Genomic DNA, 21,852 nt, shown 5'->3' with positions numbered 1-21,852 from the left:
GTGGGAGGAAAGGAGCCCCCAAACCCCCACCACCTTCCAGACAGAGCAAACAGAGCCCTGAGGACCCTGCCAGGCAGAACAGAGAGACAGCGGCGACACCTACCAAGTTGGAGGACACTCAGTTCACCATCAGCCTTGTTGGACGCTGGCAACTGATTTTTCCTAGAACAAAAGAAAATGTCAATGTACCAGAGGAAAACGACACCGGGATACAAGCAGCAGAGAAGAATCTGGGGAGCACTGGATGGGGGTTCAGGAGATGGTTCTCTCCAGCCCCACCCTGCCATTCAGGCCTGCCTCACACAGTCACTCTCCCTCTCTGCGTCATGGGTGCCTTCACCGGATGGGACCAAATGGCCATATTGCAAGGTACCTTGCAATTCTGTGTCCTCACTGACACACACACAGATGCACACCAGCCAATGCAGGTGGATAAACCCCGTGGTCTGATGCTTGCCAAGAACCAAATGCAAGTGTATCTTGCTGATGTCACTGTGATACAGCTAGAAAACATACACGCACACACGCACGCACGCAGGTACACACGTGTGCAAATCAAGTGCTTGTCGTCACTATGCAGATTTTTTTTTCAGCACGTCTCTGTTCTCTTTTTCATTTGTTTCTCTTCTCCCAGCTTTCTTATAAAGCCATCAGCAGCCATGTCTAAGAAGCCTCTAAAATGCACCAAAAACCTGTCCTGGGAGTCTGATGTGTAAGTTCAGGTATGTACATGTGGAGCTTTCCCAACATGGCCCACCTGTATTTCAGCTCTCTTTAGATATTTTTTTCCCCTCCAGCATGCATCAATCTGGAAAATCTTTTTTTTTTTTTTAAAGAATGCATTAAGAATAACAAATTACATCACTCTCTGAAAACCCATTTACTATGTTAAAAATGACAGCCCTTTTGAACATGGCATTGAAATATATTTTCCTCCAACATCATTGCAGGGTAAGATATGATTGAAGTAACAATCGTAATCTTGCCGTGCTACATTCTATTGAATTGGCTTCCTCCTGAAGATGTATGAAGGGGTGTGAGTGGAGGATCATGGAGGACGCATGGTACCAGATCTGGGCACACATACTGCTTCAGACTCTGAGTTTCTTGCTCTGGCCCAGAGTGCTGGAACACAGAGCGCCTTCCCCCACCCTCCCAGGCAGGCCTAATCCCCCCCTCACTGGGTTCAAGCCCATGTTCTTCAACTCAAAGCCACAAAATTCCTACGTCTCTATGCTACCAGGGTTAGACAAGCATTCTCTTGGGGACTAGTAAAAGAACAAGCTGGAAAGCAGATCTAAGGCCTGAGGGGTGCATGAGAAGGAGGTGAAGGAGGAGGCAGTACAGATACTGGGTCACAGACAAGGCAATGAGAAGCTATAACTTCACCAGAAGTTTCTGTCCCTGTACCCCTCCCACCACCACTGGCTCTGCCTCTAAAGGCTGAGGACCTGAGTCCCACTTCTATCTGTCCCTTCTGTCACTATTCCATCCGGAGACGAAGGCCAGATGCCTCCCTGTTTCTGAACAGTGAATATTGAAGCATGGTGCTAAAGGCCTCTAACATCTGCTTTGAAACATCCACGCAGGGAACAGCAGGAGCAAAGACATCTCTGGAATATCCCAAAGGAAAGAGCATCTCTCTTGCACCTGTCTCCTCTCTCTGCCTCTTGGTCTCTCACCCAGATCACTGGAATAGCCTCCTCACTGGTTTCCCAACCCCAGTGTGATGCCCCACCCCATGCCGGCCCCCCACATCCTCACAGGGGTGTAAGAGCATCTTTCTAAAAAACAAAATTGACTGTGCCACAACCTGGCTGAAGTTCTTCAAGGGTTTGCCATCATCACCACCCCCAACGATAATATTTATAAAAACGACAGCAGTAGTAACAGCAAATACTCACTGACTCCTTTGGCTGCTCCAGGCTCTGTGCTGAGTGCCTTGTAGGCCACAAAAGCCATCTGCTTCTTGGGGCAGCCTTAGGAAGGAGCTGTTACGCTGAGCCTCACGGAGATCCAGGATTTCTCCCAGGACATAGTAAGTGAGTGGCGGCACAGGAATCTGAAGCCAGGCAATGACCCCAGAGACAAGGCGGCAACCACCATATATATGGCTTCCTTGAAAAATAAAATCCAGGATGGGGCACCTGGCTGGCTTAGTCAGTGCGGCATGCCACTCTTGATCTCAGGGTTGTGAGTTCAAGCCCCATGTTGGGTGTAGAGATTACTTAAAAATAAAAAATAAATAAGCAAAATAAAAGAAAATCCAGGCCCATTAGGGTGCCCTATGGTCTTCCCCTGAGCTGGCCACCTACTGCCCCAGCCCCCACTCTCTCTGCACCCTCACGCTGCACGCACATTCCCTGCATCCTGAGCTCCCCAACCTCGGCCTCTCTTACCTTTTCCTAAGTCCTTCAACTGGGGTAGAATGTCCTTCAGCAAACTCGCACTCATCCTCTACAGGTATGCCACTTCCATCTCACCTCCACACATGCATTCATTCATTTCCTCCCCCACTCATCCAGCAAACATGTGGCTGTAATCTGGCAGGTCCACCTCCCTGCCCAAGGGAGACCCAGGCATACAAAATTAACAGACATAAATTGCAATTTGATGTGGTACGGTTGGCTGAATGATGGCCTCCAAAGGTATCCTGTGAATGGTACCGTATATGGCAGAAAGGACTCTGTAGATGGGACTAAGGAAAGGATCTTAGGATGAAAGAGGGTATCCTGGATTACCCAAGGGGAAGCAATGTAATTGCAAGTGTTCTTGAGAAGGGAAGCCCAGGGAGACTGGACACAGAAGAGGAGAGGTGTGTGGTGCTGGGAGTAGAGGTTGGAGGGATGCACTCTGAAGGTGGAGGAAGGACCACAAGTCAAGGAGTGGGGTGGCCATGAGAAGCTCAGATACTCCCCTAGGGCCTCCAGAAAGAATGAACCTGCCGACACCTTGACTTTAGTCCAGTGGACTGACTTCAGACCCCGATCATCCAGACAGTGAGAGAATACATTCATGATGTTTTGAGCCACTAAGTCTGTGGGAATTCATGACATCAGCCGTGGGATTCTACATACGGTGAGAGAAATCACAAGGAGGGACGAAGGATCACAGAATTCTCTTGGTCACCTCTGTACCCTGCGTGCCCAGCACCCGGCCAGTGCTCCATAAACAGATGCTGAGTACCAGAGTGACCCTTATAGAAGCTAGGTGACTCACGCAAGGTCCCACAACTTAGAAGGGCTCGAGCCAGAACTCAAACCTGGGCTGCTGGTTCCAATGGCTCTATTACATTCCTTCTTCTATTTTATGCTTCCTTCCCTACCCAGAACCTTCCATGGCTTCCTGTGGCCCACGGGACAAAATCCAAACCTCCCAGTGGTCCTCTTGGCTCCTGACGGCAAAGCCTCAGGGCACGTGGGCGGCCGAGAGCCAGAGCGAGAGGGTGGAGATGATGTTCTTGCCACATAGGGTACAGCAGGGCCTGTCCCGGGTCATGGGACTTCCACCCAGAGCACCATCCATCAGCTGCAGAAGCCCAGCTCAGATGCTTTGTGCCGGTTTCCCATAGATCTCATCACCGGAGGAGACTTCAATTATGCTCACGCTTAGGGAATGTGCTTATTGTTCCTTTCATGTGTCCCTTTGTGGCATGAGCATTACAAAGTTTAAAAGGTCAGTTTAAAAGCATGTTCTTGCCTTTGAGTGAAAACTATTATGGAAAACAATGACAACAAGATAAATTAAGGATTCAAAACACTTTTGATGGTGCAGATAACGCAGAGACATGTGTCATAGTGGACATCCAGTAAATCCATGGGACCTGGGCCATAGACACCCAGTTTGCCTGCCATGTCTGAGGTCACCAGTTCCCACCCATACTCCCTTTTGTGGTCCCAAGGGAGAAGCCAGGGCCAGGACACTGTGGATATCTGGGGCTCCATGGGGTTAGGACTCAATCCCAGATAACCAAATCTTGGCTGGGGTCGGGGGGAAGGGCTAATCAGAGACCTAAGTTCTTGTCCCTTTTCTCCCAACCCCTGCATGCCCTTGGGCAAGTCAGCCCCCGTCTGTGGGCCCCAGGTGCCTCATCTGTACCTCGGGGGAAGCCTGGGAACGCTCATTGCTGTGTGCCTGGGCCACACTAGTTTTGAAGATGCTTTCCCGCTTATATAGCCCCACACTCCAAATGGTTCACTAGCTCTTAACACGAAAAGACAAGGAGATGCTCCTTCTTCGATGTTTGGCACTAGATACTTGACTGAATTAGTTGCAGAGTATAAAAGAAAGGTGTCCCACAGGAATAAAGATATCGACCACTTACTATATATTCTATTTGATGGCAACTCAGAACCCAGTGTGAATGGAGTCCAAACTGACCCCACTCATGTGGAACAAGAATCCAGACTATGACACAAAATTTTCCCAAGACAGGGAGAGCCCAGCACACCTAACTAAAGCAATGTAAAATTATCCAGAGCGGCACTTCGACGAAGCAAGTCGCACAAGATTCCCCAGGAGAGAGAGAGAAAGAGAGAGAGAGAGAGAGATTTTTTGAAGTGCCACTGAAAATCTGCTCAAAACAAAGAGCTAGTAAGTATATGAGAAAATCACACACCACAAGTGAAAGCCAGGTGACACAACCAAAAGGACTCCCAGGAACGTGCGATAATAGAACTCTAAGAGAGGCTGTAATTAGAGTAGGGAAACTTTTTTAATAGGAATGGACATCATTAGAAAATAAACAGATGTTATTAAAAAAAAAGAATGGGCAGTTTTGAAAAGTACATACAGTCATAGAAATTTTTTTAAAAAACCTCATGGACATAGAAGGATGGTGATTCTAACATATGAAACATATGCTAAATCCCATGAGCCTGCTGCTGGGGGTGAGGGGGTGGACAGGGATGGGTCATGGAAAGTTCTCTGTAAACACCATCGATTGAATCATAAGTGTAAAAGGAATGAGAAAATTATAAAAATTAGATAATCATCATTTTATAAACTCCTAATACAGGAAAAGATTATTAATAGATGTTAAAACCAGCAGCTGAAACATTCTTGAGGAACAGAATATTCATGTAGTCTAAAAGTTACCAATTTCTCATTAATGGCAATAGGCGAAGTTCCCTTTATAACAATGGACAGAGGGTGCCTGGGTGGCTCAGTTGACCAAGAGTCTGCCTTCGGCTCAGGTCATGATCCCAGGGTCCTAAGATCGAGCCCCACCTCGGGCTCCCTGTTCAGTGGGGCATCTGCTTGTCCCTCTCCCTCTGCCCCTCCCCCTGATCTCTTTCTCTCTCTCCCAAATAAATAAATAAAATCTTTTAAAAATGTGTGTGTGTTACAAATATATATACTATATGTGGGGAGGAGAGAAGAGAAGCAAGAATGAAAAAACAAAGTGTGACAAAATCCTAGAACTGCTGAGTGTACATAAAGATGGCATGGGCATTCATTTTTCTGTTCTTCCAACTTTTCTATAGGTTACCTCTGCTTTACATTGTGGGGGGAGGGGGGAGACTTGGGGTAAGCTTTAACAGGAGATGGGATACAATGAAGAGCTAATAAATTACTATCAGATGACATGACCTGGAATGCAACTCAACCCCAAGTGAGAAAATATGTGAAAGAGGCAAAGAAGAGATGTGGAGGGGAAATCTTTCATTCCAATGCCTATCGAAAGGAGTTCTAGAAGGAAAAATAAAGAGGGTATGAGAAAGGAGATATAGAAAAGATAATGGCCAACGACTCAGCAGACATGACCCCTCACAGAAAACCTAAGAAGCTCAAATGGCACACGTGGAAATCAATGCACACCTATACATGTCATTCTTGAAATGACACATTAAATGGAGAGAACATTAATGGACAAGGAGAAAATCTTAGCAGAAGGCAGAGTATCTATAAACGAAATTACTTTAACAAATACATCTTTAATATTCAAACTAGTAAAGGTAAGGTCAAAATGAAGACATTTTCAGACAAAGACTGAAAAAGATCATCATCACAGACCTTCACTGAAGAAACCATTCACGGACTTACTTTAGCAAGAAGAAGTGAACCCAGGAGAAAAGAGGAGGACTGAGGCAATGACAAGAAAAGAAATCTATAAACATGTCGATAAACCTAAATGAGAGCTGATGATAGAAAAAATAACAATAGCAACTAATTAGGGGGTAGTTCAAAACACAGGGATAATACTAGATGGTGATTATACACAGGAAATGTGGGAACGGGAAATGTGGGAACAGCTGAAGCTTTCTAAAATCCTTGTATTTTTTGAGGGGGCAGAGAGACTGATTAAACTGAAACTTTAAGTCAATTATGACCAAAAAGAAATTAAGAGTAACTGCTAAAATAGTCAAAGCATCAACTATAATGTCCAAATCAGAAAGCCCTAGAAGAAAAAATAAACACCAACTCGATTCACAAGAAAGTGCCTGTGGAAAACAGTTTGGCGTTTCCTCAAAAACGTGGACTATCGAATCACCACACCACCCTGCAATTCCACTCTTGGGTATGTACCCCAAAGAAGTGAACACAGGGACACGAGTTCATAGCAGCACTCTTCCCAAGAGACGAAGGAAAAACAACTCACGTGTCCACCAGCAAATGAGAGGATACACAAAACACGGTATATTTATGCAATGGGATATTATTCCACCATAAATGGAATGAAGCGTTGACATGTGCTACGATGTGATGAACCACAAAACCATGACATGGAGGGAAAGAAGCCAGAGACAAAGGTCACGTACGGTATGATTCCTTTTATGTGAAACACCGCAGATTGTGGGTTTCTAGGGATGAGGGGATGGGAGGAATAGGGAGAAACTGCTTGGTAAAAAGAGATTTTACTCTGAAGAGAAGGAAATGCTTTGGAAGTACACAGTGGTGGTTATGCAACCCTGTGAATGTGCTGAATGACACCGAATCACTCACTTGAATATGGTTAATTAAAAAAAAAAAAAAAGGAAGGAAAAGAAGAGGGTAAGAGGAAATAAAGAAAAAGCATATGGCAAAATGAAAGTACCAAATACAGGGGCGCCTGGATGGCTTAATCATTAAGCGTCTGCCTTCGGCTCAGGTCATGATCCCAGGGTCCTGGGATGGAGCCCCATGTCGGGCTCCCTGCTCAGCGGGAAGCCTGCTTCTCCTTTCCCACTCCCCCTGCTTGTGTTCCCTCTCTCATGGTGTCTCTCTCTATCAAATAAATAAAATCTTAAAAAAAAAAAAGTATAGAATACAGACGAATTCAAGTACATCAGTAATTATAATAAAAGCAAACAAATTCATCTTGCCAGTTAAAAGACAAGAAACCCAAACTGATTTTTCTTAATTCGCAATATGAAGTTTCATAAGGCATGTGACACAAAAAGATGAACTGTACCACATGGGAGAAAAGAGATCTCTTGTGGCTAACCACTTAAAAGTCAATGTAGTTAATATTGTATCATCAGATTAAAAATAGACTTTGGAATAACAAGCATTATCAGTGGTAAACCTACTTGTCACAGAACAACAAAAAGGAATGATACAAAAGGGACGATGCAACAGGAGAATTTGGCCATAATCGAACCTTATAAAATGGGGTTCCTAACAGTCCTACCTCAAAAGCTTGTGGTGAGCATTACACAGGTCAGTCCAAACAAGTGCTAAGAATAGCGCCCGAACAGAATTGCTCCATGTTCGCTGATGTAAGGATGACGGTGGTTACGAGACTTAGTGGCACCTTGATCCAAACAGCTGAACTTATCAATACAAGTCCAAAAATATGAAATAAAATAACAAACAAATGCATCGGCCATGAGTGTGAAGACAATCATGGCCAAGCAGTGGTGCAAGAATATTTTAACACTAGAGACTCTGATAATGGAATTCACACCAGTCAGAGGGACAAATGGAAGATAATCTCAATAGATACAGCAAAACATTTGATAAAAAATACTCAGGTGCACTTTAAAAATGAAAACTTCAGCAAGTTCAAGAGACAAGAAGGGTTTTTGTTTACTTGATATATACATACTTCAACCCGACAGAAACATGCCAGCGCTGAAGGGAGCATCCCAGTCGGAAGGGCAGGAGCCCAGGAGGCTGTCCCTAGCCCACGAGGCTCGGACTCTTCTGGAAACACACTAGAGGCAATGCTCCAAGACAAGTGAAACTGACAAGCGGGGGCAGGTTTTCCCGGTTGCAGGTTCAGCACTCTGCTACTTCCTGGCCTCTAACAGAACCTCCTTTTGGATATGAACAACAGGGCTGGATGGCAACGAAGCAGAGAGTTGCTCCATTGTCAGGATACACAGAGCAATTGGACAGACAAGCCACAGGGCTAGCTCAAACCGAAGAAGTCTGGCATTGCTTTGAGTTGTTAACTGCCCTGAGTCTCAGCTTCTCTTTCACCAGAATTGTCTTTGGAGGGTCAGAACATGGAGTGATTCAAGTCTTCAGCCCTTCCCCCCACCGCAGGTACTTCCTGGACACGCGGGGGTGGGGAGTGGGTAGCAAGTCCTTAGGAGGCACCCTCACAGGAGCAGCTGTGTCCCGTTCTTTTCCTCAGGGGGATGTCCCATAGCCCCGTGCTTAAAGGCTCTCCTTAAGGACTGAACTTCAGGAGGAGTAAGCCTTGACAAGGCAAATCCCTAAGGGCAAGATGATTTAAAAAGAACCTTTCTAAGAAGTCTTAGTTCTCTACAGAAGAAAGATTCTTTTCACTTTCCTGCTGTTTCTCTTCAGCTTCCTACAGTGGCTCAGCAAGCGCCCCAGGTAAAGGTACAGAAGGGAATGGTGGCAACTTAGGCTGGGAAGAGGCTTGGGAGTCACCAGGCATAACCTCGGTTTGACAGATGAGGAAACTGAGTCTGGGGAGGGGAAGGGGCACCTCAGGTGTCCTCACCTCCCAGCTGTTTGGCCCTTTGGGTCCATGTCCCCAACCCCAGGGAAGCACTCTATATCCCTGGGCAGCCCAATCGACAGGCATTTTTAAAGTGAAGCCTAGAGAACACGAGGCCGGCCTTGTTCAAGGTCGGGCTGTTGGGAAGTCATCTCTTGCACTATCACAACATTTAACCAAATCTCAGTTTCATACCCGGCAGCAACCAGTGCTCCAACGGTTGACCTTCAACATATATAGCAATCCCTTTTTTTTTTTTCCTTTTTCCTCTTTCTTTTCTTTTTTCTTAAGGATGTGGAAAAGTTGACTAGAATTGCCTAGTCTGACATTTCCTGTGAGAAAGCATTCTGCTTGGAATACTGTGAAAGCAATCTGCCTTAACAATTCAATCCAAATAAATTATCTTCCTGAACCCAGTGAAAATACCTAATTGGGAACTGGGCTGCACACCCAAGTCTCTCTCATCCGGGTTCATGATGACGAAGGTTGGACAAGATAGGAATCGCCCGGTGAGGACAGATTGGGGGAAGGGAGGGGGCACTGATGGCCCTGTATCCTCCTGGAAAAGCCATCGGCTCTGCCTGTCTAGCTGGAGAGAACACACGTACTCCCGCCTCCCGGACCATTGTTCTTTTGGGCTGATGATTTCTCAGCTTAACTATCTTTCCGTATGCGCCCTTCCCCACAGGCTTTGGCACGCACCCTTGAGGAGAAGTGTGTAGAGCCAGAGCAAGATCTGAAACCAAGTCCAACATTTCTCTTTCCTTGAGTCAGGCCGGATTCTGGCACATTCCAGGAACAGAGAAGAAATTTACCCAGTTACCAAGACATCAGACTGGGAGGGTTCCTTCAAGGGCACACAATTCACAAAACAAAACTATACTAGGCGTGACCTTCCCTTGCATTATTCTCCCCTTCTCTTGGTTGGCACAAGGTCTTAGCATACAACTGGTATTTAATGGATGCTCTCTCTGAAAGCTGAGAAGTTCTCAGAGTTCACCTAGATGTGGCTCATTCATCTGGAAGGGCTGGAAAGCCCCATCTAGACTAGACCATCCAGACCGTAATCCCACAGTGCTGTCAGGGGGGTAGGGGCAGGGTGGGTGTGGAGATTTTGCCAAGGCCCCCCAGGGAATGGGCAAAGCCAGAAACAGAATGTTAGGCTCCAGACTCTCATCTCCGTTCATTTTCATCTACTGGATGTGGGAAGCACGGATTGTGCTTCCTTCTGACCCGAAGCATTAGGACTGGTTGGCTGCTCTTTCCTTCAAGCCGCTAACAGGTTTTGCAGCTCTCCCAGTTCCTATCTCCCTGCCCTTTCCACAGACTCCACTTCCCCGGGTGTGGCTGAGCTCTGTTCCACAAGGAGACTGGTGCAGAGAGGGAAGTGTTGCTCAACAGCCAGGGAAAAGGTGCATAGAGCTGATGTTTCTCCAGGGAAAGAAAAACATCCTCTTGAAGGAAAGTGTCATCCGTGGAGTAGATCTCGGGAGCGTGGCCAAATCCACTGAACCATTCATTCACCTGAGCTATGCAGTTCACCAAGCAGAATGTTGCTAGCTCATGATCTCCTTGGCCTTGCCTCCTCCCCTCTGCCCACCAGCACGTGGCTGCACAGCTCAGCCGAGCCCAAGCACCATGAGACACTGGCTGAGCCCAAAGACTAGGGCCAGAGCAAGAGACAAGACATGGTGCCTGGCCCATGTCACGGGGGCCTTCCGGTTTGAGCCCCAGGCTACACCCCCAGCAAGTGGGATCACAAGCCCGCCTCTCACTAGGGCTCCTGGCATTGGAGTGAGGACCCAACAGCATGGCTCTCCCAGAGACAAAGAGTAGCTGTGGCCCTGCCCTCCCCGAGGCTGGTATGAGAACCCAGGATGGAAAGGATTGCTAAAGTCACGCTTGGAGTTATAAAAGGGAAGGTTCTGACATGCCGTCTGAAAGACATTACGTAAGAGTTGCCACCGGTTTCCACAGTGGACTGGAAAGCTGTGTGCAGATGTTTACTTAGCTGCTAGGAGAAGCTGCTTTGGGGCACTATCCTGCTCTGTTACTATCCTAATAAAAGCCAACACATCCAGGGAAGGAGCTGTCCCAATAAGAGAGGTCAACTTTCTCGGAGTAGTCCCATTAAGCAGTGAAATCCACCTGGGTTCTGTTTGTTCTAATACACCAAATGTGGCTTAAAACAAATTCTGGGATGAAATACGTCCATTTTGCACACACAACACTCTCCCCTGCATAAGCAGTGATAAAAGAACCATGAGCCATCGGGCTGAGACAACACTGTCTGGGTGCGTTAACTTCTTATCAATCTTAAAATAGAGAAATTTGGATTCATTTACTTTTAGAAAAGATGACAAGGTCTATACTTCAATAACACTTACTTTTGTAGCTCATGTCTTGCCCCACAGTGGTCCTAGTTGGACAGTCATCTTCCCTGCTAAACATCCATTTTCCTTCCTGTGACATTCTAAGGGTTCTAAATGTTCTCTAGTCTTGTCCTTAGGGTAATAATTATTTATCTGGGTACCTATTTCTACGTCACCTAGCACTTGCAAACCATCGTTCTCAGCTTAAGTCTCACTAAAGGCCTATAGGGGAAGCAAGCTTTTTTACAAATGCGGACAGAGAGGCTCAGCAACTTGGATATGGTCCAAAACAAACCAGTCCACAACACACAGGCCCATGGTGAAGTGAGGAAAATACAGTGCATCGTTCACATGGACTGATGTGTTCATTTTAGACACTGGAATTTTATTTCAAGATTATATCTGTATTTAAATTTTATGAAATTGGGTCTTAATGTTCTTAGCCAGAAAATCAACAGCAGCAGCAACAAGCTGAACAGCATGGGATTCACGGGGGAGTTAACAGGGCCCAAGCATCAGGGGCCCTTACTTGGACAGGCCCCTTCCGAGAGGCCCGAGCAATGTGTTGGCATGGTCTTCTGTTTTTGTAAAATTTGCAAAAATGTGATACTTTTATATCCTTTGTCTTAAAGAGGCCACTAAAACTGTGTAGGTTTCAGGCCTTCCCCCTCTGGAGCTGGACCAAGTTGGTCCCCCAGAGTTTTGTTTTTTGTTTTTGCGTGATTTTTTTTTTTTTTTTTTTTTTTTGCTGACCTATGAACTCCCAGTAACCCACTGTGCCAGATGCCTGACACAAAGTCTCCTTGGGCCCAGAGACCCTGTCACTGTCTTGCCCAGAGGATACAAAGAGAGGCCCGGCCAAGACTAGTTCTTGCAACATCTTTTTCTTCCACCCCATGTTGCCCTATTACGAGAAAGGAATCTTCAGGAAATTTTGACCTACTCCCAAAGCAGAGAGAACAGGTCGTTGTCTGGAAATTTCTTAGAAAAAAGAGAAAGAAACTGTTGCTTTAAAACCAAGTTAGCATTGCTAACTTTGAGCATTACACCACTCACACACATAAGACCAGAGAGCTGAGGAATTTCCATGGGTGGGCCAGCCCCAACTCAGGACAAGCACACCCTGAGCTAAAATTAGATGTGTCCCTGAGCCAGTTAGGCAGCCTCCCTGTGCCTCTTCTGGCAGCCAGCCGTTTTCACTTGAAATGAGGTGTGAGGGTCTCTGGGTACCAACCTGTGTGGGTCCCCTCCCTTCACGCCCTCTGGAGTTACCCCCTCTGCATCTAATGAGAGTTCCCAGCTATTCAGCACAGATGGCTCCTTAGCAGGGAGCCCAGCAGGTCGGGGTATTTAGTGGGGAGCTAGGATGCTGCTCAAAGGTAGGGAATCCACGCAGGAACTTTCTACAAGTCCTAAAGCAGGGGAGCACAGGGCCCACCTCACACAGAAGTCAGGAAATGGGGACTTAGAATTTTAGCACAGGGCAAGTATTCCTTCCCAGTTCCTTAAGAGGTAACGAATTAATGTGAGTTTGTAAGCATACTCTCTTTTCTACTTAATAGAGAAAATTATGCAGAAGCGGAATGAAGCCCTTTGGCGAGGCTCTGGCTTCTCTGGTTTCTGAGGATCTAAATCCGAATAACACAAAATGAGACCGAAAGCACAGGCCCTCCGAAACCCCCCAGAGTCCCCGCTGCTCCAGGCTGCACCCCTCTGCCACCGTCACCTGTCCCTGGTGGGGTGGGCGTGCAGGGGCCAACAGATGGCAGCCCCTTCGGGATTGTGTGGGCGAGAAGTGGCCCCAGCAACGCAGCCAACAGGAAGAGCTTTGACCAAAGGTATCTGAAGCTTTTTCCAGAACAAATATAAAAACCATGTGAAGCGGCTGGACCCACGTCAGGAAGTCTCCTGTTGGAAATGTCACGTTGAGCCTCACGATGTGGGTGTAATCAAAGGATTGGAGGTTCCAAGAAAACATCCAGAGGGTCGGCAGAGGGAAGACACAGCCAGCTGGTACTGCCAGGCTGGGGGTGTACGGATTCCTGTCCGAGTAGTATGAGAAGGGGAGGGTGGATCTGGGGAGACAGGGGAGGAATCACCACCAGGACAACAATGGAACAGCCTGCCTTCTGGGCATCTGGACTGTAACTATGAACTACTGTTTCTGTCATAGCCACTGGGAGGTTCCTTGGAAGTCAAAGGGCCTGAGGAGGCCCACAGGTGACAGGGAAGGGGCCACCACACCACTCACCAGGCATGCCGGAGTGCTCCCTAGCTGCTTCTTGGGCTGGCCTTGTGTTTTATATCATCACCTTCCCCAGATGCCAACCCTAGTGACATACTATGACCTTGTTACACTTCTTTAGGATCTTTACTGAGAGACAAATGACAGATTCTATTGACTATTCATTTTTCCTAATTTTCCTATGTGCATTTTCCATTTTTATTCTGAAAAATATTGACCCTACAGGAAAACTGAAGTAACACAATGAACATCAGTAGACCATTCACTTAATAGAGACAAATTAACATTCACCATATTTGCTTTTCCCCCTCCCTCTCTCCCTTCCTCCTCCCTCTAAACACATGCATACACACAGAAACACACACAATTTTTTTTTTCTGCTGAACCATCTGAAAATAAGTTGAAGATATTAGAACGTCATCCCTAAAGAGTCCAGCCTGAATCTCCTAAGAACAAGGACAGTCTCCTACAAAACCCATGGGGTTTATTTGCATGAGGACACTTTTTCAAACAAGGATCCTCATTTAGGCTCTCCCACATCCCAGCATCTGGAAAGTGTACCTTTTGGAGTTATTTTCTTTAAAAAGATGGATAAATCCATCATAATGTCTTTATTAAGTGGGCCAGCACTGCTTTTGGTTTTTTATCTAAAATGGATACTTTCAACTTCTTTTTTCTTCTTTTAAAATACTTCCAGGAGCGTAGTGGGTCTTAAAGGGTGCCTGGACATCCACATCTAGGCTAGAAAGGGACCTGGGATTCATCAGGAAGCTGGGAGGGGGTCGGGGGTGTGGGAGAGACTCTGGGTTGTAGAACCCAGATGGATTTCCTTGACTTCTGTGGGCACTGGTTCCTAGCCCCTTGTCAAAATGGCCTCCTAAATTCAGCTACCCTCTATAGAGTAGCTTCTGGAACGTGAGTGCTCAGTACGCCATTGCTCCATGAGGAGATGAACATGAAATTATGAAGGTGATTGTAAGCCCTGAAAAAGAGCCTCCAGTCTCAAAGGATAGCAGAGAACATGGTCATGGTTTCCATTCAAAGACTTTTCTGGTTGGTTGATTTTTTTTCCCCTCATTCAAAGGCAACTTTATCTGAAGGGAGAAAAGCTGAACAAAGTGACACTAGACCAAAGGACGCACCACTGTCAGTGACAGGAATGCCATCCTCCTCTCATTGATTTCCCATTTCTCTTTCCTCCTCCTTCAGAATCAAATGAAGCCCCGGGGCCCCATACGAGCCCCTACATGGAGGACCACAGCCACAGGAGCCCAGCCAAAGGCAGCCTACCATGCCCCCCACTGTCCACACGTGGCCTAGCAAGAACTTCTAGAAAAGAGAAAGGCAGAAGCGCACATCTATGTCAACCTTCAGAGCTTTCAAATGAAGGCCCAGCCTCATCTTGGCCTTCAGTGCAAAGGAGAAGAAATGTCTTAATGAAGGCAAATTTAATCCACAATGCTCCCTGAAGACCTACTATGTGTCTGGCCCCATGAGAGACACGGGTCCTGAGGCACAGGAACTAAGCCATGCTCTTGTCTTCACTGCCTCTGGCTGTGGCCCGTAAAACAGATCTAAACATTTCTCTCTAACAATCACAATCCCCCATAATCCAGCTCTAATCTTACTTTTCCATCCTTTTCTTACAAAACTTCCGTTTACTCAGGAATATACATACATCCCCATAAGAAACAGGGTGTTTTTGGATAACCAAATAGTAGAAAAGAACGCTGGTATTTATAACTACTGTGGGCTAAAAATTTTATATACATTATTTCTTCTGTTCCTCATAACAAACCCATAAAGACAAGTGTATCATCCCATTTCTTAGACAAATAAACTAAGCCAACAAAGAGATGAACAAAAACATTGTGCCCAAGGTCACTCTGTTAGTAAGTGAAAAATCTGTCCAATTCTAAATCTCAGGTTCTTTCTGAGAGTCATTAAATGTGTTAAAGATGGGGAGCCATGTTTCGAGGTCTCGGAAGTCAGTAAAATGTCATGTTTTCCAAACGGCAGTCCTCAATAACTTAACAAAGCTACATGTAATTGGAAGAAATGTCAAATAACCGCAAAACTCTCCTGAGCAGAATCAGCTCTTTCACTCGGGATTGAAAAGCTCCTTTGAGAACTTGCAATGCCCCAGGCCCATCATCACAGCATCAGTTACCATTACGGAGCATGGCAGAAAATGAATCTTGATACTGTCCATGCAGCCCTTCCCAGACCCCACCCAAGCAACACACTTCCTGCCTCTCAGAGTCTCTGTGAATGGCCAGTTTCTCCTCTGCTGTTGGCGCCTAGCCCTGGGCTTACAAACATGCTCACTTCTCTCCGTCCTGGAAAAAGGACCCTGATCCCTAACAATGCCCCCCCATCCCACCCTGGCCTTTTAAAAGATTAACATATAATGTTTTATTTGCCCCAGGGGTACAGGTCTATGAATCGTCAGGCTTACACATTTCACAGCACTCACCATAGCACGTACCCTTCCCAACATCCATAACTCAGCCACCCTATCCCTGCCCCCCCAACCCCCAACAACCCTCAGTTTGTTTCATGAGATTAAGGTATCTTATGGTTTGTTCCCTCCCAATCCCATCTTGTTTCACTTTTCCTTCCCTACCCCTCAAACCCCCTGCCCTGCCTCTCAAATTCCTCATATCAGAGAGATCATATGATAATTATCTTTCTCTGATTGACTTATTTCGTTCAGCATAATACCCTCTAGTTCCATCCATGTCGTTGCAAATGGCAAGATTTCATTTCTTTTGATGGCTGCATAGTATTCCATTGTGTATATATACCACATCTTCTTTATCCATTCGTCTGTTGATGGACATCTAGGCTCTTTCCATAGTTTGGCTATAACACTCCCCCTTCTTGAGCTGCCATCGTGTCCCTATGCTTCCCTTCCCCTCTACACTTTTACAAAGCTCTGTGTTCCCTGTATCTGACCTCACCCACAGCATTCCTCATCCTGCTGCAGTTTACCTGCTGCCCCCAGTATCCTATTGAAAGAGCTATCTCCAAAGCTACTCGCATCACCCAACTCGGTGACCTGCCCAACCTCCCCGAAGGGTCTAAAGCTGTCAAGTTCCTGGCCCTCTCTCCTTTCACCTCCCTAGTCCTCCTCTTGCTCTGATCGCTGCTTTGCCTTATCACAACAAACACAGGGCTCTTCCCTGCAGAATTCGGACCCAGTTGCCTTTATCATGCACCCTTGGCGGTGTCCATCCCTCCAAGGACATCAGCTTTTTGTCCCATGCCAGTCCCTCCCAGACACTTCTCATCCAACATTTCCCCAGGATCTATCTGCATTTCTGCCCCACTCTGTGGAAACAAAAGGTCAGCTGGACATGCCCAGGATCTGACTCCTCGTTGCTTCGTGACCCTGCCAGTGCCTCCCCTTTGGGTCCCCATCTCTGTTCCCTGCATGCCCAGCCTCCCAGCCCTCCTCCTATGGGTTCTCTTCCCAGGTGCCCTGCTCTTCGACCCTCTGGCATGGTCAGTTCAGAGCCCACCCCACCTTCTAGGTCTGGCTCTTGCCACCAGTCCTGCTTAGGCCTGCAGCACCCCTGGAGTGATCTTCTGAAGCATAGCTCTAACTGATTTTTTAAAAAAAACAGCACCCACATAACTGAAAACTCAAGACACTTTTCTATCCCTCTATTGCTCTGTGAGCCGGCTTTCAAGGCACGGTCCCGTTCTCTAGTCTCCTCTCCTGGTCCCCCACACATGCCCTGTGTTCTAGCTACACCAACACATCCACCTCTTTGCCTTTGTTTACTCTGTCCCCTCAGCTTGGGATGGGTCTTCTCCCTGAACTGCCAGACCAACTCTCTAACTCCTCACCAATGTCAGCATCCCAACACCACTTCTTCCCAATACAGGTGCCTAAAGACAGTTGTTAGAAGTGAGGCTCCTAGAGCCAGACTGTCTGCATAAACTCAGACTGGTCAGTCACTCTGTGCCTCAGTTTCCTCACCTATTAAATGAAGCCAATAACTCTCCCAGTGTGGCTGTCAGGATTAAATAAGGTAACACATCTAAGGCTCTTGCCATGGGGCTTGTCAAATATGAGTACTCACTAAATATCAAGAGCTTAGTTATCCCTGAAACAATCCACACCTTAGCTCCATGGCTTTCCGTCCTTGTCCCCTTGTCACTTGCCTTTTTTTATTCCTGTAGGAGAGTCATTTGCATGGATGTCTCAGCCTCTGTGGGGCAGGAACCTATCCATCACCTCTCTCGCCAACACTATCCAAGCAAGCAAGGCACACTTCGTAAATGCTTTGTTGAATAAAATTAAATAACACGTATTTAGATTGAGATCAAAAACTGTTTACTCTATTAGGAAAAGGCTCCACTTCTGAGGGGCCCAAGGTTACAAAAATGGCCTCAACAGGAAATGGAAGGAATCCTATGGCTTTAGTAACTTCTTGCGGAATGAGCAGAGAAAACAAAGTAGAATTTTCTGGAATGAGGCACACACATGGAATCCAGCTATACAGGAAACTGCTCTGGCAGGTCATCTTTGTGATTTGAAGACCTCTGACCAAAACGCCCCTGACAGAACTCAGGATCAAAGACCATCTTTCTTCGGTAGAGGCACCAGCCCCAGTGAGTCACAGCAGTGTTCTATCCCACGGCTGCTGTTTGGGAAAACCAGCTGGGGGGGGTCACGAGGGAAGGTCTGCTCCATCAGATCAGAAAGGCATTCTGTCCCCGGCTCCCTATCAGAGTCAGCCTATCAGAGTTCTACTCAAGGTGCTAAGAAGGATGCCCAGGTTTTCCCTAAATCACAGTGTCTTCCCAGTCTTCAGGGAAAGCTATGATTAGGCTCTTTTCTCCATAAGCCCCCACATGTGCACATCATCCAAAACTGGCTACAAATGCAATAAGACCCAAGACAGCCTCCAGAAACAAAGGGCTGAGGAAAAGTAAAAGAGCTGCTTTAGCTCTGAGGAATGAGACTTCCCAGAACACCAGAAAGACATTTCTCAAGAAATTTCAAGTTTGGAGGAAAGCAGAGAAGGGCCATGAGTATGTCCAGGCACAGAAGTGAGGCCCTTGGCTATTCCCCAAATGGACTCACCCTTCAAGGCCCCCAGCCCAGGAGCATCCCCTCCTCTAAGACCCTGTTGCATCTGAATGGGCACCAACCATCCAGCCTGGAACAGATGTTGCCTGGTACTTATAGGTCTTTTTCTGTCTGCAAGATCACTCATCCCACTCTTACTCACGTTCCTTGAGTGAAGGGAAGACCTCACACTTCACTTCTTCCTCCTCAAGGCAAAGCCAATAATTCAGCTCCATCCAGTAAGTGTGGAACAATTCTGAGCAAAGTTGAGGAAGGACAGACCACAGAGAACTCACCACCATGCTCAGGTAGCTGACAGTCCAGCAAGGGAAACAAGGTGACCTGTCAGCTCTCTGCAATGTGGCAGGCACTGTGAGAAGTATGAGAAGGGGGCCATGTCCAGGGTTTGGAACAGGGAAGAGATCTGAAGAAGCTTCCTAAAGAAGGGAGCACTCAAAATGACTTAAATGCAGGACATCACAGTTGTAATGGGTGGGGTTGGTGGGTTGGTGCATTGGTTAGGTGGATGGTTGGTTAAATGAACGTATGAATGAAAAAATGAGTGAATGAATGAATACCAACAAACGAACTTGAGAATAAATTTTTGAATTGTTCCAACTCTGCTTAAAATGATCAGTTTAAGTTTTATGATACTGCCCCAAGCAGATCAGCATAATTTTCCCTTCCTATGTCTTTGCTATGTACAGTCTCTCATTGGATCAATGTTTATTGCCAGATCCAAGGATACGGCTGGAAAAACAAGGAAGGAAGGAAGGCAGTAAGGGAGGAAGGGAGGACAGGAGGATAGAAGGAAGGGAAGAAGCGAGGAAGGGAGGGAAGGAAGTAGGGGAGGGAAGGAGACGGCAGAGAGAAAGATGGAGGAAGGAAGGGAGGGAGGGAGGAAGCCCACTCCAGTCCTCAAGGACTTCATGGAAGTAAAGGTGAATTATCAGGTCACTATGCGATACTGAGGGTTATCCATGATACTGAGCAGAAGAGAAGCATGTAGACTCTGTGGACGAGGCCAGGATTGGGGTGAGCCAGGCACGGCACCTGAGGTACAAAACGTAAGAAGGCACCCACTCCCAGGTTCATGCAGGTGTCCACACTGCAGATGGGCCCCCAAGCTGAAAACACATGCTCCTTAAATTCCATACCCTAAATGACTCGCTTGCTTCTCTCTCATCATGGCCCAGTCGCTGACCTCTAGACAGGCCTCTCTCTGCAGTTCTGGTAGCCAGGGTCTAGTGAGCTAACTGGCAGAGCAGCAACAGAGTGAGGGGGAAAGAAAGCACCTAGGAAAAAGCAATGTCCACATACTTCCCCCTCTGCTGACAGTCGTCTCCCAAAAATTATCCCTGAGCCCTAACAGCCTCCTTCCGTCCAGCAGCAGTGGTTTCCCAGTCTTTGTGCCTTGGGCAGAGCTGGTAAGGCTTGGGCACAGCTGGTCAGGCCCAGATGTGATCAGAGGAGGATCTCTGTCACTCTGATGTCCAGAGATGGGCAAAATGAGACCACTCACCCTTCCTAGAAGAGGCATGGACGCGCTCTCACCTCTTTAGCCACACTAAGAGGATCTCAAAGGGAATCTGGGTCATGAGAAGTCCCTCTGTCCTGGGAGATGCACCGGACAGAAGAGCCGGGCGCTCTGGAGCCGAAGGTACCTAGCAGCTCCAGTTACCACACAGGGTAAGGTTATCTAGCCCTATCCCGTGTGGCTCCAAGGGGCCTGTGACGTGCATAGGAGCAGTGTCTCATGTTTACTCTCCTGTGCATGCTGGGAAGAGGCCCGCATTCAGATGAGAGAACTGGTATTCCAGCGTGGACAGGGGACACACACTCAGGGTGGATGGGGGGAGAACCAGCTGAGCACCGGGCAGCCATACCCACTGCAGAAGAGAGATCCCCTAGGAGTCAGCTATGAAGGGGAAGCTGGACCAGCACGGGAGCCCCGGGCAGGCCACCTGTCTGTTCACATGGGACTGCTGGCATACAGCAAGCCGCTGTGTCGTGTGTATGTTTCAAGAGTAAGCTAATTCCTAACCTTTATAGTCTGACATCTGTCCAAACACGTGCAGAGATAATTAAAATGAATTCCACCTATTACTCATCCCATGCGGTGCACGATGTTTTCAGACTCGGGATGCTCGGTATGGGGAATAGTCAATAAACCACAAATACCACATCCTCGGCTGAGCCCCGCCAAGCCCCAGATGTGCATTATTTATTCCCTATCAGGATGCAGCCAGGCATCGGGTGCCTGCCGGTCCCCCGCTCAGGATCGGGAGCCTGGGAGGGGCTTGGGGACCCAGGAGGGACCCAGTGCACTCTCCTCAGAGTTGCCTGCCCTGCGAGGGGTCTGATGAGCACCTGAAGAATGCAGTCACCAGCCAGGGTCTCTGGAGTCCTAAAGATTCATGAAGATCTGCCGCCACCTACTGTCCATTCTACAAATGCTGAAAACTCTGCCAGCCACCGCCCCACAGCCTGTTAGTCACCAAGTCCCTGAATGGACCCAGAGACAGGGTCACCGACACTTTGGGGCCATGGTGGTGTCTATGCCGCAGAACAAGGCAGCTAAGTCGCATTCCTCACCCAATGTTACTGCCTCACCATGAAGTGTTGGCCTGACGCATGGCCTCTGCAAGCCCAAGGCCCCCTTCCTCTGTCAACAGCATTCCCTAATCCTTGGCTCGTCCATCCTCCGAGAGGGCGGCCACAGTCCAGCATCCAAGCGTGGAGAGCTTCACGGCAAGCCCTGGGCTTCGGAGGCAAGGAGCCCTCTCCCCTTTTGCATCCCTGGTGGGGAGCTGGACACCAAAGAAGGCTCAAGAGGCTCCTCCTGTCTGACTGATACTATGGGACATTAGGAGCCACGGAGCCACAAAGCCAGTGACCATTCGGCCGGCACTCCTGCCATGGAGGCTGCAGTGTCGGGATGGGAGGGCTGATGTGCCTGAATTGGGACTCGCACTGGCCTCCCCTTCACCATCTGTCTGTCTGGCCTGTCTCAGCACAGCGTCCCAGGCACCAGAGGTGGTGTCCACAAACAGGCTTGTCCATCACAGCAGCAGGGGCTGGGCGAGTGTACAAGGAGCCACGAGAATGATGGAGAGGGCGCTGGGGCCCCCCTCAGCTGCCCTAACCTCAGTGTGCCCCCCTCAACTGCCATCCATCTGTGTTGGCTACTAATGGCTCAAGGTGGCGTCCATCTCCAGAGTCACCCTCCCCCAGACTCACCCAGGAGGTGGCACAC

At 47.7% G+C, this 21,852-nt stretch overlaps 1 protein-coding gene across 3 annotated transcripts in view; it reads right to left on the bottom strand.

Moving 5' to 3' along the window:
- Positions 1 to 21,852, bottom strand: part of MINDY4 (MINDY lysine 48 deubiquitinase 4) — a 103,391-nt gene that overhangs the window by 57,557 nt on the left and 23,982 nt on the right. For all 3 annotated transcript variants that reach the window (XM_047694421.1, XM_047694420.1, XM_047694419.1), the window contains exon 6: positions 104 to 162. In XM_047694421.1, the coding sequence (XP_047550377.1) occupies positions 104 to 162 (59 nt within the window). The remainder of the gene's footprint in view (positions 1 to 103; positions 163 to 21,852) is intronic.

The sequence above is a fragment of the Lutra lutra genome, chromosome 11 (genome assembly GCF_902655055.1).
Source record: "Lutra lutra chromosome 11, mLutLut1.2, whole genome shotgun sequence".
Classification (NCBI taxonomy): domain Eukaryota; kingdom Metazoa; phylum Chordata; class Mammalia; order Carnivora; family Mustelidae; genus Lutra; species Lutra lutra.
This window is presented reverse-complemented; position numbering and strand designations above follow the sequence as displayed.